General features: G+C 36.8%; 1 protein-coding gene across 2 annotated transcripts in view; it reads left to right on the forward strand.

Moving 5' to 3' along the window:
- Positions 1 to 13,205: 13,205 nt before the first annotated feature.
- The window catches only part of LOC121378226 (scavenger receptor cysteine-rich type 1 protein M130-like), a 54,883-nt gene continuing 51,826 nt past the window's right edge, over positions 13,206 to 16,262 (forward strand). For both annotated transcript variants that reach the window (XM_041506303.1, XM_041506305.1), the window contains exons 1-2: positions 13,206 to 13,378; positions 14,450 to 14,584. In XM_041506303.1, coding sequence (XP_041362237.1) covers positions 13,221 to 13,378; positions 14,450 to 14,584 — 293 coding nt within the window. In that variant the 5' untranslated portion in view covers positions 13,206 to 13,220. The remainder of the gene's footprint in view (positions 13,379 to 14,449; positions 14,585 to 16,262) is intronic.

The raw sequence follows: 16,262 nt of genomic DNA on the forward strand, positions 1-16,262 counted from the left end.
CGATTGCATGCTTTGTGCAAGAAACATGGAATATTCGGGAGAAATGCTGTTCAGTGTTCACCATAAAAGGCCAGACATACAGTTGCAAATCATTGCCACTCTGTTCAGCCTTCAGAAGTCCAGAAGTAAAAAAAACACCATTAGTCAACTATTTGGTGCAGTTCCGTCATGCCACACCTCAATGAAAATGACAGATGGCGAGTCATAGGGATGCTTGAATCTGGGACCTCACAGCATGATGTCGCACGTCAATTCAACGTCCACAGAAGCACCATATGGCACTTATTGCAACGATATCAACAAAACAACCACGTCAGGGACCATCCCTGTTGTGGTCAAGCATCCGTGACAACCCCTCGCCAAGACACATGGATCCGAACCACACATTTGCAAAACAGGTTCCAGCCAGTGACCCTCACAGCCTGTACCATCCCTTTCTCCAGCGTTTAGTGGCCTCAATGAGACGATGGTGCCAGGCCTGTATTAATGCTCAAAGTGGACACACTCGCTACTGACTGTATGAACTTCGCTCTGGACCCCCCTCTAGTTATGTGACTCATTTGCATATGGCAGGTGCACCCTTTTCATGGACTATTGCTTGTTTCCATACCTTCGGACATTTCTCTTTCCATGTTATAACCAATCTGATTAAAATTAGCTCTGCTGGTCTCACCAGTAGATCTAACAGCATTGCGTGGACTCCCATGTCTAGGTGACATTTCATCTATAAATAACAATTCAAATATCGACCAATTACACTTCGCCTTTTATAGCGTTATTCGGGAGCATACAAATTCTAAAAATATCGGGCGAGACTATTTATGCAATAGGCGAACTTGTTGGTCTATTTCAACATTAAAAAACACGGGGGGGAAAAGTGCAGTAATAAACTCTGAAGTGTATACTAGTATAAACATATTTTATGGCTATACCATCACGGTTTGGGGGTTTTTCGTCTTGAAACAAATTTTATATAAAATTTTATATTGAAATTGGTTTCCGGCATACTTCGTAATTCACCCGAATCATTTTATATACCCTTGGCATAATCTCGAATGTTTTCAAATTCTTTTCAAATCACTGGCATGATTTTGCAAGTAAGGCTTTGATTGGTCGAATGAAAGGTCAACTGGACATGAGCTCCAACAGGCTGCTGTTAGATCAATGTGTAATAGTGGAGCTCATTTTAATTAGAGTGTGTTATAACGTTTCATACACGGCAGTAAAAGCTTATCATCAGTTATCTTAAACAGAGTTTAAATCAACAAATGGACACTATTTAAAAAAATTAAGTTTAAATCAACATACAGATACTACTGGACAGACATAGGCCTATACATTTAGCACTTTCTAAGTAAGTGTTGTAACCTATTGGCAAAATTCTTTATTTGTGCTGTCAAAACAATTACTTTCAATATTATTACATTATTAAGAACTGTATTAAAGGGACATTCCCGAGTTTGCTGCACTTTTTAAGATGATGTCGACTAACGGAGACTTTTTAACGATTGTAATTATTCTGCATCAAATATTAGTTGCTGTATATTAAACGTGTTTCTGATCGTTCTAATGTTTGTACAAGGTTAAATTTCATCTATTTCCTAAATATTGTTTTTTCATACGTACGAAATTATTTGAAGGCAAAATCCAGTTTGGGCTTCTTACAAATATTTTGACGATCAGAAACACATTGAATATACAGACACTGATATTCTAAACAAGAAAATGTATTTAATATGTAAGTTTAATCGTAGAAATATTTTATTAGTCCGAAACATCTTACAATGGAGCAAACTCAGGAATGTTCCTTTAAGATAAATAGGATTAACACAATTGGTTACCTTAAGTAGAAAAATATATGGGGCAAGTGAATATCTGATTGGCACTTGCCCTGTGGCAAGTAATTTTTTAGAAAATTTTTGAACCCCTGAGTTTTTAAATGTGTCTAAGGAGCAAGAGATCCTGTCAGTGGGATGGTGCATTTTAAAAGATCCCTTGCTACTAATGGAAACATGTAGCAGGTTTCCTCTCTAAGACTATATGTCAAGATTGTCAAATGTTTGACACCCAATAGCCAATGATTAATAAATCAATGTGTTCTAGTGGTGTTGTTAAACAAAACAAACTATGGAGCATGATAGAAATCATTTTAAACAAATTGTAAGATAAATGGTATCGATTGTAATATTCTAGTTTTAACATACATATGTATCTCCAAAAACTGGAATTGATTTGTGTATTTCAGTTTTGGATGGAAACGTGTCTGGTATGTTATAGATTGTATTTCAGTGTGATAATTATGTCAATTTATGCAATCAATGTATCAAGAAAAATAAATCTTTAATCATATAATTCATTTTGATGTCTTTATTAGTCCACTACTGGTCCAACTGGAGGAGACTGTAGGTTTCATTTCCGTCCTGTCTGTTTGTCTGTCTGTCTGTGTCTGTCTGTTCATCTGTCTGTCCCACTAATTGTTTTCCGGAGTTATAGCTATTGAACTAATTTGTTTTCCTGACTTTTTGTTTCAGAAGGCCTTGAGATATTTACCTGAAATTTTGTGTATATTTTTCTCATGTACTGTTACAGATTAATTACATGGCAATTTACCGTACCTATTTTCAATGGAGTTGTGGCCCTTGAACATAGGAGATATTAAAACAAAATTCCATACTTTTGTTTTGCAATGCCTGAAGATTTTGTGTATATCTTTATCATGTACTGTTACTAATCAAGTTTAACTTGTATGCTGATTTACCTACTTTTCACAGAAGTATGGCCCTTGAATTTAGGAGATGCGATAAACATTTGTGTTTGATGGGGACATGTATTGCTTTAGCAGTACTCTCATAATACTTGCTTTTCCATGTCAATATTCTTCAGATAGCACCAAACCACCTGCTTGAGGGCAATAAATGATATGGTAGATACAGAGAATACTAAATGAGTGGCTATTCGATACCATGTATCTTACAACAAGCAAAAAAGATTTTGATACGTTTTTAAACGACTTGCAAGATAAATTATATCTAACAGTAGTATTCTGTTTCTTACACATTGTCAAAAACCTCATTTAAAGCAAATTTAAATGTCTTTTCCAACTAAAACTTACTTACTTGCCCTCGTGCGGCACTTAACTTACACATCACACATTAATTAGTTTCAGGTTAACTTGCATGTTCACAGAACAATCAGTTTTGGTCATCTGTATTTTATTGATGGTTTTACTGTTATGACTGGGTCATCACCATGGAGCATCCAATCACAAGTCTCGAAAGTGATCTCCAACAGGTCATCACTTAGCTTTTCTGTACTTTTTAAAATTAGAATTCGATTTTTAGTCACTGACCCCTTGTCCTTTTCTCTTGAGCATTTTGACATGCTATAGAAGCTCATCTCAATTGTCAAACTTAAATTTTTGTTGTTTTATTAAACAGAGGTGGGAATTCTCTTTGGATCAGCTGTTTTCCTCTCATGGAACATTGCGTTTCCTCTCATTTTAATCGTCCTTTCCTCCAAAATGTGTCGGATGGCACAGATTTTAACCTAGGATTTCACGAATTTCCGGGACCCCTCTAGATTTCCTTTTTTTTTTTTTTACAGTTCACCAATTCCCACCCCTGATCAAACTATTGCTAATCATAATTGGTAAAATAAAGAATAATTATATTGTTATCCATACAAGGCACCATCATCTATGTAACTTTATGGCAATCAAGTACTTTGTATAGTACTACTGTCCATCTACATACCACAGAGAATGCCATTTTTCATACTATGAAATTTACTACAAGTTATTTATTTCTGAGCCAATTAATTTGTAAATTGCACACTAAATTATTTGTAAAAAAAAATTATTTCCAAAAATGAAATTATTTACCAAAATTTTTGTTATAGAATGGATGGGACGGACTATAGATTCAAGTGTGTTAGGATACTAGTATATTTCATATAGAATGAATGTGCACATTATAATAGTAAACTTGGGCATGCTGTTCAAAACTAGCCAGCCATAGTTGCTAAAGTAATGATTTAAACTAGAACATAGGTGTACACTGTACAGGCTGCCATGTTTGCTATATAGGGTTCCAAACATCACTATGCATTTTTGCATGGATTACAACTAATATTGTGAGTAGAATGATAGAAATTCATGGTGAAAAAGTTTCAGGCCAGCAAATGTTTGCCCAAATGTGAATACAGTGAAACCGGATCATGCTGGAGACCTAATATTTATCTGATTTGGATAAGATCCGGTATTTAAACAGAATTTCGAAAATTTGCGACCATGAAATGTGACTGATTTTGACACGATTCCGGATTTGTTCCATGTTGGGTTTTCTCCAGGACTTTGGGGTCGGATGGGGTGGGGGAAGGGGGGGTCAGTTGACTCCTTGATCCTGAGCTCGCCTCCCATCTTGTATACGTATGAAGAAGAAAATGTAAGTAATGTGTAACTTGGCAGTGGAAAAAAGTTGTAACAGTAAAATATTTTACATTATCTGATAACCATAGTCATGGTACTATTATGCTTACATATATCACATGCTTTATACACTATATTGACAATTTGTTCGTTCTTTCTTTCTTTAATTTATTTTCTAGCACCCTGTTCTGAGCACACACCTCCGCTATCTGGCTGTCTGTCCAGGACAGTGGGTTAGTTGTTAGTGATTAGTAAGAGAGAAGAGGGTGTAGTGGTCTTACACTTACACTTTGTTTGGGAGTGGGTACTGGGCTGCGAGCCCTGTACCTACCAGCCTTATGTCCGATGGCTTAATATCGACACCACAGAGGCCCATGACAGTTCTAATACTGTTTACAATACCACACAATTCTCACCTTTACCGGTGTAAACAATAGTCATCATGACTTGCACTATATGATGACTGCACGTAGTGTGAACCGGATTAAATGATGAATTCTAGCTCGGGTCAAGCACCATTCCTCTGAGAGCATGACTGAAATAATTGATTTTGACTTGTACAGGCTTGCGTGAGTGAATTGAATATTCTTTAAATTAGTGTAGAAGATCGGCTGATTTAGTTGGCCATGGAAGTGACAACATCCTGTTAATACATAGAATCGACTGCATCATGGGTCATATGGGTACAAGCATTGTCGTCTTGAAAAACAAAGTTGGGACTCATTCTATAAAGTGTTACAACAACAGATCATAAGAGTTTATTAAAATACTTTCCACCCTGTTGGGTGAATGGTGACCATATTTATTCTTTGGTTGTATGCAATTCCACCCCACTCTATAATTCTTATTTCATCCATAAGACTTCGGGTTATTTTTTATGTGTATGTATATATGTATGTGTGTGTGTGTGTGTGTGTGTGTGTGTGTGTGTGTGTGTGTGTGTGTGTGTGTGTGTGTGTGTGTGTGTGTGTGTGTGTGTGTGTGTGTGTGTGTGAATCCCGACACAAGTTTCATAAAATTAGTACAATTCACACGCGAGTAATTATTTCATTATTATCCACATTATCCAAAATATTATTTTTATGAAGAACAATTTTGTCTCATTCTCCAGACTAAATAACCACAGACATATAGTAGCCATAGTTTTAAAAATATGCTGAGGTGTATTTAAAAAATGCAGTTTATTTATTAGTTCCCTACAGGTCCAACCGGACGGGACTATAGATTTTGTCTCCTTCCTTTCATCTGTCTGTCTGTCTGTCTGTCTGTCTGTCCACCCATCTGTCCCACATATTATTTTACAGACTTTCACAATGTTTCAAGATAATGACCTGAAATTTTGTGCATAGCTTTATCATATCATTATTATATATACTGTTACAGATCAAGTTTGACTTTCATGGCGATTTACCAATTTTGTTTACAGAGTTATTAACTTTTAACTTAGAAGGTATGAAAATTTGTTGGCTTTAGTAGTACTCTCAGAATGCTTGTTTATTTCTGTTACAACATACATAGAGTTAAAGTTTGTTTTGCTTAACCACACCACTAGAGCACATTGATTTTTTTAATCATCGGCTATTGGATGTCAGACATTTGGTAATTTTTTATGTACATGAACATGTAGCTTCAGATGAAACCTGCTACATTTTTACATTAGCAGCAAGGTATCTTTTATATGCACTTTACAACATGCAGGACAGTACATATACCAGCTGTGTGGCACTGGTTAGGATGAGGGGGTGGGGGGGCAATTGGGGAATGTGTTCACCTTAGGAGGTTTGATCCTATGACTGAGTCACGTCAGGCGATTACTCTACTGACTAGGCCAGATCACGCCCCTAGAACATGCATCATGGACATCTTTTTACTGGGGGTGGGACGTAGCCCAGTGGTAAAGTGCTCGCTTGATGTGCGGTAGGCCATCGGTTTACAGGCTGGTAGGTACTGGGTTCGGATACCAGTCGACGCATGGGATTTTTAATTCAGATACCGACTCCAAACCCTGAGAGTGCTCCGCAAGGCTCAATGGGTAGGTGTAAACCACTTGCACCGACCAGTGATCCATAACTGGTTCAACAAAGGCCATGGTTTGTGCTATCCTGCCTGTGGGAAGCGCAAATAAAAGATCCCTTGCTGCTAATTGGAAGAGTAGCCCATGTAGTGGCGACAGCGGGTTTCCTCTCAAAATCTGTGTGGTCCTTAACCATATGTCTGAAGCCATATAACTGTAAAATAATGTATTGAGTGCGTCATTAAATAAAACATTTCTTTCCTTCTTTCTTTGATGTGTGGTTGGTCTAGGATTGATCCCCATCGGTGGGTCCATTGGGCTGTTTTTCGTTCCAGCCAGTGCACAACGACTGGTATATCAAAGGTCATGGTATGTGCTATTCTATCTGGGATAGTGCATGTAAAAGATCCCAGGCTGCTAATCGAAAAGAGGAGCCGATGAAGTGGCGACAGCGGGTTTCCTCTCTCAATATCTGTGTGGTCCTTAACCATATGTCCGACACAATATAACTGTAAATAAAATGTGTTGAGAGCATTGTTAAATAAGACATTCCTTCCTTCTACTGTACTGATTCAGTATTGGATTAATACAGTATATTCAGTTGGCTTTTCATCCTTCCTATCAATACTCGGTGATTGGTCTTTTGAAACCCAAGATATTTGATGTCCTGCCTGATCGAGATGGCATGATATTGAAATTTTAGTGTTCACAAGTGAATCATGCAAAAATTAGCCTATTTCTTGTTCCAGCCAGTGCACCACGACTGGTATATCAAATGCCATGGTATGTGTTATCCTGTCTGTGGGATGGTGCATATAAAAGACACCTTGCTACTAATAGAAAAATATAGCGGGTTTCCTTTCTAAGACTATATGTCAAAATTATCAAATGTTTCACATCCAATAATTGATTATTAATAAATCAATGAGCTCTAGTGGTGTCGTTAAACAAAACAAACTTTTTTTCATGGTGATTTACCTATTTTTTCACATAGTTATGGCCCTTGAACTTGAAATTTTATGTGCTCAGTATAGGGACCATGTATTGCATTTGCAGTACTATCAGAATGCTTGTTAAATAATGCAGGTAATATCTTTAACACCTGCACTGTTTAATACTCTGTTAAAACATACAGGTGATGTCATCAAAATAAAAAACACACCTATATCACACCTATATCAAATTCCTGACTTCACCTCAGAGTTTTATCATGAAGGCATTTTTTTTTTACATTAAAGATGCTAATAATATTGCCTGCATGATGTACTAATTAGGCATTGTTGTTATTTGCATTCTTTGGCCGTGACTTAGGATGGCAACTGAAACATGAGCTTATTGTTTTCTTACACTCTTATCTGCTGTGGTGGCTTACGCTGTCTAATTTTTATGCGTTCAAGTGTCTCGTTACAAAGGTCACATCCTGAAGGGAATGGTCATCTACATGTACTTCATAAATTCATACACAGTGTCTTGTCTTGATTGGATGTTTATTATGGAGCCAGATTGAAGTTTATGTGAGCTTACGTCACTTTGTTCTGTAACTTTTATATAAATACATTTGAAGCAAAGTTCTATCAGACATTCTGGGATAAAACTTACTGGAAATAGTAAAAATGAGAGTTTTTATTTTCTCATGTGTTATATTTCTGTCTTTTTTATTTGTTTGTGCCCACAAAGGATCTAAAGTAAGTATTGTTATTATTTTTTTAATTATCTTTATATTGGCATTTATTATTTTAATAATAAACCAAAAATATTTTACAGTATGGTAACAATGATGTGATTTTTTAATTTCAGCTTTTTTGCATAAAATGATTTATTGCAAAGTAGATTGTATTTGTCGTGGATTGCTGAAACAAATATGGCTCAAAACCTGCGGCATCTAACTGAGTAATTTATTGCAAAGTAGATTGTATTTGTCGTGGATTGCTGAAACAAATATGGCTCAAAATCTGCGGCATCTAACTGAGTAATTTATTGCAAAGTAGATTGTATTTGTCGTGGATTGCTGAAACAAATATGGCTCAAAACCTGCGGCATCTAACTGAGTAATTTATTAATGAACATGTTGGGCAGGACGTAGCCCAGTGGGAAAGCGCTCGCTTGATGCGAGGTCAGTCTAGGATCGATCCCCATCGATGGGCCTATTGGGCTATTTCTGGCTTTAGCCAGTACACCATGACTGGTATATGAAAGGCCATGGTATGTACTATCCTGTCTGTGGGATATGGTGCATATAAAAGATCCCTTGCTACTAATGGAAAAAAATGTAGCAGGTTTAATCTCTGTGACTGTCAAAATGACCATATCTTTGACATCCAATAGCCGATGATTAATAAATCAATGTGCTCTAGTGGTGTCGTTAAATAAAACAAACTTCTTTTTTCATTAATGAACATATGCCGATACATCTGCTGTCAACTGAGTTTGTTGATCTCAATTGATGTTATATATATCTGGACTACAAAGAACAGTGTTTGTTTTTCTTTATTGGTTCTGTTTGTTCCATCAGTAGATCTTTCAAAAAGGTGTGTGTATGTTGGGGGCGGGGGAGGGGATGGTCAGGTTAGTCATATGTATTGGTGTCAGAAGTGCAATGATTATGTTTTTAAATTTAAGGTTGGTACGTGCTGGGTTTGTATCCCAGTAACAGCACCAACCCAGTGTGGAGGATTTGGGTTACTTTTCACTCACTAACCATACACTTTTTAGGGCTTGACCTTAATGGTGCAGTAGGGGACATGTATTGCTTTAGCAGTAATCTTTGAATCTCTTTTTTTCCAGTATGAATTATGATTTGTTTCTGGGTTTTTTTTTCTCTTCTTTTTGTTCATCTTTTATATATGGCAACCAGATTTTAAAAACTGGTAAATTTAAACTATCAAATTTACATATTTATTTTCAGAAAGTTGTAACCCAGCATCACAGTATGCAAAGGTTTCTGAAAATCAGGTCATTGGGTCATCCTAGAGGCAGCATTAGTAAGTTAACTTCTCACTGTTACAGTTGCATTCTGATCCAGGGGCAGATGTAGGATTTTCCTAGGGGAGGTGCAAAATGTAATCCAAACTACACTAACATGCATTATATATTTGATAGTCTAACCCTAAAACACCCAGCCAACTAAGATATTATACCCCACTTCACACCATTACAAATGGGTTATAAAAACATTAATTAAAAATATTGGATTTTGGGGTTACTTCAAAATTTATAAAACGTGTGTGCATGCACCCAAGCATCTGTGGTTTTAGAAATTAATGAATTATGTGTTTTAAGTTCACCCAAATTTATAAAATAGATGTATACAATACTACAAATACAATACCAGAAACTTTTTTTTTCAACACATACAATGTTATTTAGTCGAAAGATTTTTTTAATATATAAAATGCTGTATTCTATAAGACTTTCAGATCATTGCAATAGTGTTGTATATACAATTGTATTTGTTTTCATGTTCCATAAAAAAAAAATTCGGACATGTCACTGTCAGTAAAAATCACCATTTTGTTTTCTTCTGTAATGATATATCATTTTATTATAATATGACACAATATATATAAATTCTTATTTAATGCTCATTTTGTCAATATGTAAATTCTGAAGACATTCCAGCACTCACCAGTGAGATACTGTATATATGTAACATGTTTTAATGACGCTTTTGCTGAAATTATTTTTAAATGTAAAAATATACATGCTGTTGATTTTTATTTTTTGAAGTTGTTTTTTAATAATTTGTAATCATTGTCATTGGTTTATGTTATGTTGTAAAATTATTTTAATGTATGAATATTCATTCAATGTTTTGGTACATTCTTTAGGATATAGCCTATCTATGCCAGTTTCACAAAGCAAAGTAAGTATTACGGTACACATATTTTGGTTCTTCATTATTAATAATAAATCCAACCCGTCCACGGCGTCCAGTATTTTTGGGGTTACTTTATTTAGTTAGCAGTGGCCTATTATATGCAGGACAAGATGGAACATATAACCGTATATGACACTGTTTTGAAAGGACCATGTATCTCTAACCTTATGGGGGCGTGATGTAACCTAGTGGTAAAGTGCCCGCCTGATGCATTGGGCTATTTCTCATTCCAACCAGTGCACCATGACTGGTATATTAATGTGGTATGTGCTATCCTGTCTGTTGGATGGTGCATATAAAAGATCCCTTTTAAGTAATGGAAAAATTTAGTGGGCTTCCTCTCTAAGACGATACATTAAAATTACCAAATGTTTCACATCGAATTGCCGATGGTTAACAAATCAGTGTGTTCTAGTGGTGTCGTTAAACAAAACAAACTTCTCTAACCGTATGTTACATTACCACAGAGCTACAATCAGCCTTCAGCAAAAACAAATAAACATAACTGATAGTTCTAAAATCAGTCTTCAGGAAAAAACAAATAAACATAACTGATAGTTCTACAATCGGTCCTTAGTCAAAACAAATAAACATAACTGATAGTTCTAAAATCAGTCTTCAGGAAAAAACAAATAAACATAACTGATAGTTCTACAATCGGTCCTTAGTCAAAACAAATAAACATAACTGATAGTTCTACAATCTGCCCTCAATGAAAACAAATAAACATAACTGATAGTTCTACAATCTGCCCTCAATGAAAACAAATAAACATAACTGATAGTTCTACAATCGGTCCTTAGTCAAAACAAATAAACATAACTGATAGTTCTAAAATCAGCTTTCCGTAAAAACAAATAAACATAACTGATAGTTCTACAATCTGCCCTCAATGAAAACAAATAAACATGGCTGATAGTTCTACAATCCGCCCTCAATGAAAACAAATAAACATAACTGATAGTTCTACAATCAGTCTTCAGTGAAAACAAATAAACATAACTGATGGTTCTATAATCTGTCCTTAATGAAAACAAATATACATGACTGATAGTTCTACAATCAGTCTTCAGTGAAAACAAACAAATAAAGCTGATTGTTCTTTGATATACCCTCATTGAAAACAAACATAACTGATATTTCTACAATCTGCCCTCAATGAAAACAAATAAAGATAACTGATAGTTCTACAATCCGCCCTCAATGAAAACAAATATACATGACTGATACTTCTGACCTGGTATTCTTTTCTCAGTTAATTTGACCATCTGCTATATCAAGATATGATTGTAATGACTCGGCCTGCGTCCCTTGGGTTAGCGTCCAGCATTAAGTATCTCTTACAAATAGATTGCGTGACAGTGGCCATGTCTTGCAGTATTAGGTTCCCAAACACTCAAGTAATTCCCACTTGCAGTGATGTTAACATTTTAAAATAAAACTAAATGATATAATAAGGCCACACCTAGTGGGTGTATAAGATTTTTTTTGTTTAAATTGTAATTTTATCTCTCATTTACAAGGAAAGAAGGAAGGAAATGTTTTATTTAACGACACACTCAACACATTTTATTTATGGTTATATGGTATCGGACATTTGGTTATGGACCAGACAGATATTGAGAGAGGAAACCTGCTGTCACCACTTCATGGGCTACTCTTTCCGATTAGCTGCAAGGGTTCTTTTATATGCACCATTCCACAGACAGGATAGTACATACCACAGCCTTTGTTACACCAGTGAGCCAATGAGCCCACAGACGGGAATCGATCCTAGATCGATCGTACACCATGCGAGCACTGTATCACTGAGCTAAGTTCCACCCCTACCTCATTTACAAAGTTGAAAGGTGAGATATAGGTATTTATTTTCTGACAACGACCTCTGTGGCAATGATATCAATATTTACATTTATCTAAAGATTCTAGTTTCACATATAGCTCCATTTCTCATGAACTGTAAGTCCTACATCTATGAAACTTGGTTTATAGTTACACTGAGATTTATCAATATTTTAATGAATTTGTTTTTTAAGTTTTTATTTTTAATTTTTAATGTTTTAAACATATATTGAAACGGATCCTTGTATATGAGTTCATACGTCCATTCTTGCAATTTTCCAGCATGACTATGGGGTGTCATATAGCACAAAACTAATTTAAAGCCTTTTTATAGTTATCCGTTTATCCGTTCATCCATCCATCCATCCATCCACTCACCAACCTATCCATTTATTCATCCACCCACTCATCCATCCATTCATAAACCCTTGCACCCACCCAGTCATTCACCCACCCACCCATTCATCCATCCATCCATCCATCCATCCATCCATCCACTCATCCAGTCAATCATCTACCCATTCATCCTTCCATTTATCCACCCACCCATCCATCCACCCATTCATTCATCGATCCATCCATCAATCCATCCATCCGTTTATCCGCCCACTCATCCATCCTTCCATCTTTCTTTATCTGACCACCCATGTATTCATCCATCCATCCATCCATCATCCACCCACCCATACACACAAACCCATCTATCAGTTCACTGGATCACCCGCCCAAGCATCCATCCATTCATCCATTCATCCAACTCATCAATTCATCCATCCATTTTTAAACCCTTACACCAATCTTTCCATCCACCCATCCATCCTTCCATTCATCCATCCATCTATCCATCCATCCATCCATTTATCCATCCACCAACCCATCCATCCATCAATCCATCCATCCATCCATCAACTCATTCATCTATCCAATTACTCATACTTCCATCCATCTGCTCATCCATCCATTTATCCATCCACCCATACATCCATTCATTCATCCACTCATCCATCAATATATTTATTACTGTTTCCTGTGATTAACAGAAACACAGACATAAATCAAGGATGAGGCCAAGAAGACCTAAGAAACCGAGACGACCTAAACGACCGACGGTTTCTAGCAAGATCTACCTCCCTGTCCCCAGACCTCCATTTAGAACAGTCGACTTGTATTCAGTCAAGGCAAAAACAGCTGCAGAACCACACAGTGGGGAGTGGATCAGGTAGGTTTAATATACACAGTCCCACCATCCCCTTAGTCAGTTGGTGTAAGCCCAGCATGACATTATATAGTGCCCAGACCTTGACAACTCACCCAGTGCTTGACATCTGACCCAGTCCATGACATCTTACCGAGTGCTGATCCAGATCTTGACCCAATCCTTTACATCTGACCCAATCCTTGACATCCGACCCATTCCTTGACATCTGATCCAGTCCTTGACCTCTGATCCAGTCCTTTACCTCTGATCCAGTCCTTGACCTCTGATCCAGTCCTTGACATCCGACCCAATCCTTGACATCCGACCCAGTCCTTGACATCCGACCCAGTCCTTGACATCCGATCCAATCCTTGACATCTGATCCAGTCCTTTACATCTGATCCAGTCCTTGACCTCCTATCCAGTCCTTGACATCTGACCCAATCCTTGACATCTGATCCAATCCTTGACATCTGATCCAGTCCTTTACATCTGATCCAGTCCTTGACCTCTGATCCAGTCCTTGACCTCCGACCTAATCCTTGACCTCCGACCCAATCCTTAACATCCGACCCAATCCTTGACATCCGATCCAGTCCTTGACATCCGACCCAATCCTTGACATCTGATCCAATCCTTGACATCTGATTCAGTCTTTAACATCTGATAGGCACGATTGCACCTTTTTTCTATCTCAGAAGTGACTTAATTTTTCATCTAAAAATATGCTGAGAGCACTTCAGCCAAATGTTTGAAGAAAGTTGTGTTTTAATTCCATTTGTCCCCAGTATTTGGTTTAATATATGCACTCACCAGATACTTCTGAGGGAAGCCATTTATCACAATGCATGTCTGACATTTTAAAGTGTGAACAACTGAATGTTACAAGACTGTTTAAATGAATGGTATGTTCATGGCATAGATGCATACGAGTATCGCAAAATATGACTTTAAAAATTAAAAAAATTTACAAATGTTAGACTAATTGTAAATTTAATTTTACTATTAATAACTGAAACTATACAACATAATATTACTGTGAATTAATAAATTAAAAAAATATTGTTTTATATTACTTTTCTCACGTTTCAGATTGCGTGGGAATTCTACATATGTGAATTCAGGACGTGTGGAGGTTTATCGACGTGGACAGTGGGGTATTGTCTGTGATGACGAATGGGACCTGAAAGATGCAACTGTCACCTGCAGACAGCTTGGCTTCAAACAGTAGGCTATTATTCATTCATTCATTCATTCAACGAGCATATCTCACATCCTATCTCCCATCCTATCCCAAACTACTCCATCTTGTCCCATCCGACCCTGTCCATCCAACCATCCATCCTTCCATCTGTCCATCCTACCATCCATCCATCCATCCATCCATTCATCCAGTCATCCATCCATCCATCCTTCCATCCTTTCATCCATCCTACCATCCATCCATCCATCCACCCACCCACCCACTCATCCATCCATCCAGTCATCCATCCATACATCTATCCATCCATCCATCCTTCCATCCTTTCATCCGTCCATCCTACCATCCATCTGTCCATCCATCCATCCAGTCATCCGTCCGTCCATCCATCCATCCATCCATCCATCCATCCATCAATCCATCCATCCATCCATCCATCCATCCGTCCACACCCCAATGAATCTGAACAACATGACTGGCATATTGAGCACTTGAGGCTTGTATCTTGAATGTTATGTACTCGTGTATCAATGTTTACATCTCTGTGAGAACAGGACACTACTTTCAGTGACAAAATTAAAATATGATTTTAAAAAATCCCCTCCTATTATACATAATAGCCATCCCTACTAATATCCATTAAAAAAAAATATTGTTTAACGACAGCACTAAAGCACAGTGATATTTTTATTCACCAGCTATTGGATGTCAAACCTTTCGTAATGCTAACAGAAACACACTATATTTTTTCATTAGCAGCATGGGATATTTTATATGCACTTTTCACTGACAGGATAACACATAACATAGTCCTGGGGTACTGGTAAGAATGAAAAAAACCCCAAAACAAATCAGAGAAAGGGTCCACCGATGGAGTTTGATCCTACAACCCATACATCTCGTGTGAGTACTGTACTAACTGATCCAGATCCCAACCCTCCATCCATAGTAATGTCCATAGAGAACAATGTGCTGAGGTGTCACTGAACAGTCATTGCTTTCCTTTTAATAGGGGTGATGTGCGGTCGGTCTGGGATCAATCCATGTCAGTGGGCTATTTCTTGTTCAAACCAATGCACCACGAATGGCATATCGAAGGCTGTGGTATGTGCTATCCTGTCTGTGGGATGGTGCATATGAAAGATCCCTTGCTACTAATGGAAAAATATAGCATGTTTCTTCTGTAAGCCTATTTGTTAGAATTACCAAATGTTTGACATCCAGTAGCCGATGATTAATAAATCAATGTGCTCACCAGTGCTGTCTTTAATTTATTACCATTTTGCATGTTACGCTTGCACTGTAATGCTATTAGTATTAGTGTAACAAGTCTTTGGGTTCCAGTGTAAAGAAAAAAAATGGCGGCAGCAAAATAAGAATGTACGTTTCATGTTTACAATATTTACATTTTATAACTTACTTGACATTTTAGGTATAATAATGTATGTTTTCTTTTACTTGACATTTTAAACTTACTTGACAAAATTACATCGGTAGGTATATTAATGTATGTTTCGTGTTTACAATGTTTACATTTTATAACTTACTTGACTAAAATTACATCGGTAGGTATATTAATGTATGTTTCGTGTTTACAATGTTTACATTTTATAACTTACTTGACTAAAATTACATTGGTACATGTAGGTATATTAATAGCATGGATGGGTTAGAGATTAATGGTGGCCAACTTTTTGCTAAAGA

Source organism: Gigantopelta aegis, chromosome 8 (assembly GCF_016097555.1).
Source record: "Gigantopelta aegis isolate Gae_Host chromosome 8, Gae_host_genome, whole genome shotgun sequence".
In the NCBI taxonomy this organism is placed as follows: Eukaryota; Metazoa; Mollusca; class Gastropoda; order Neomphalida; family Peltospiridae; genus Gigantopelta; species Gigantopelta aegis.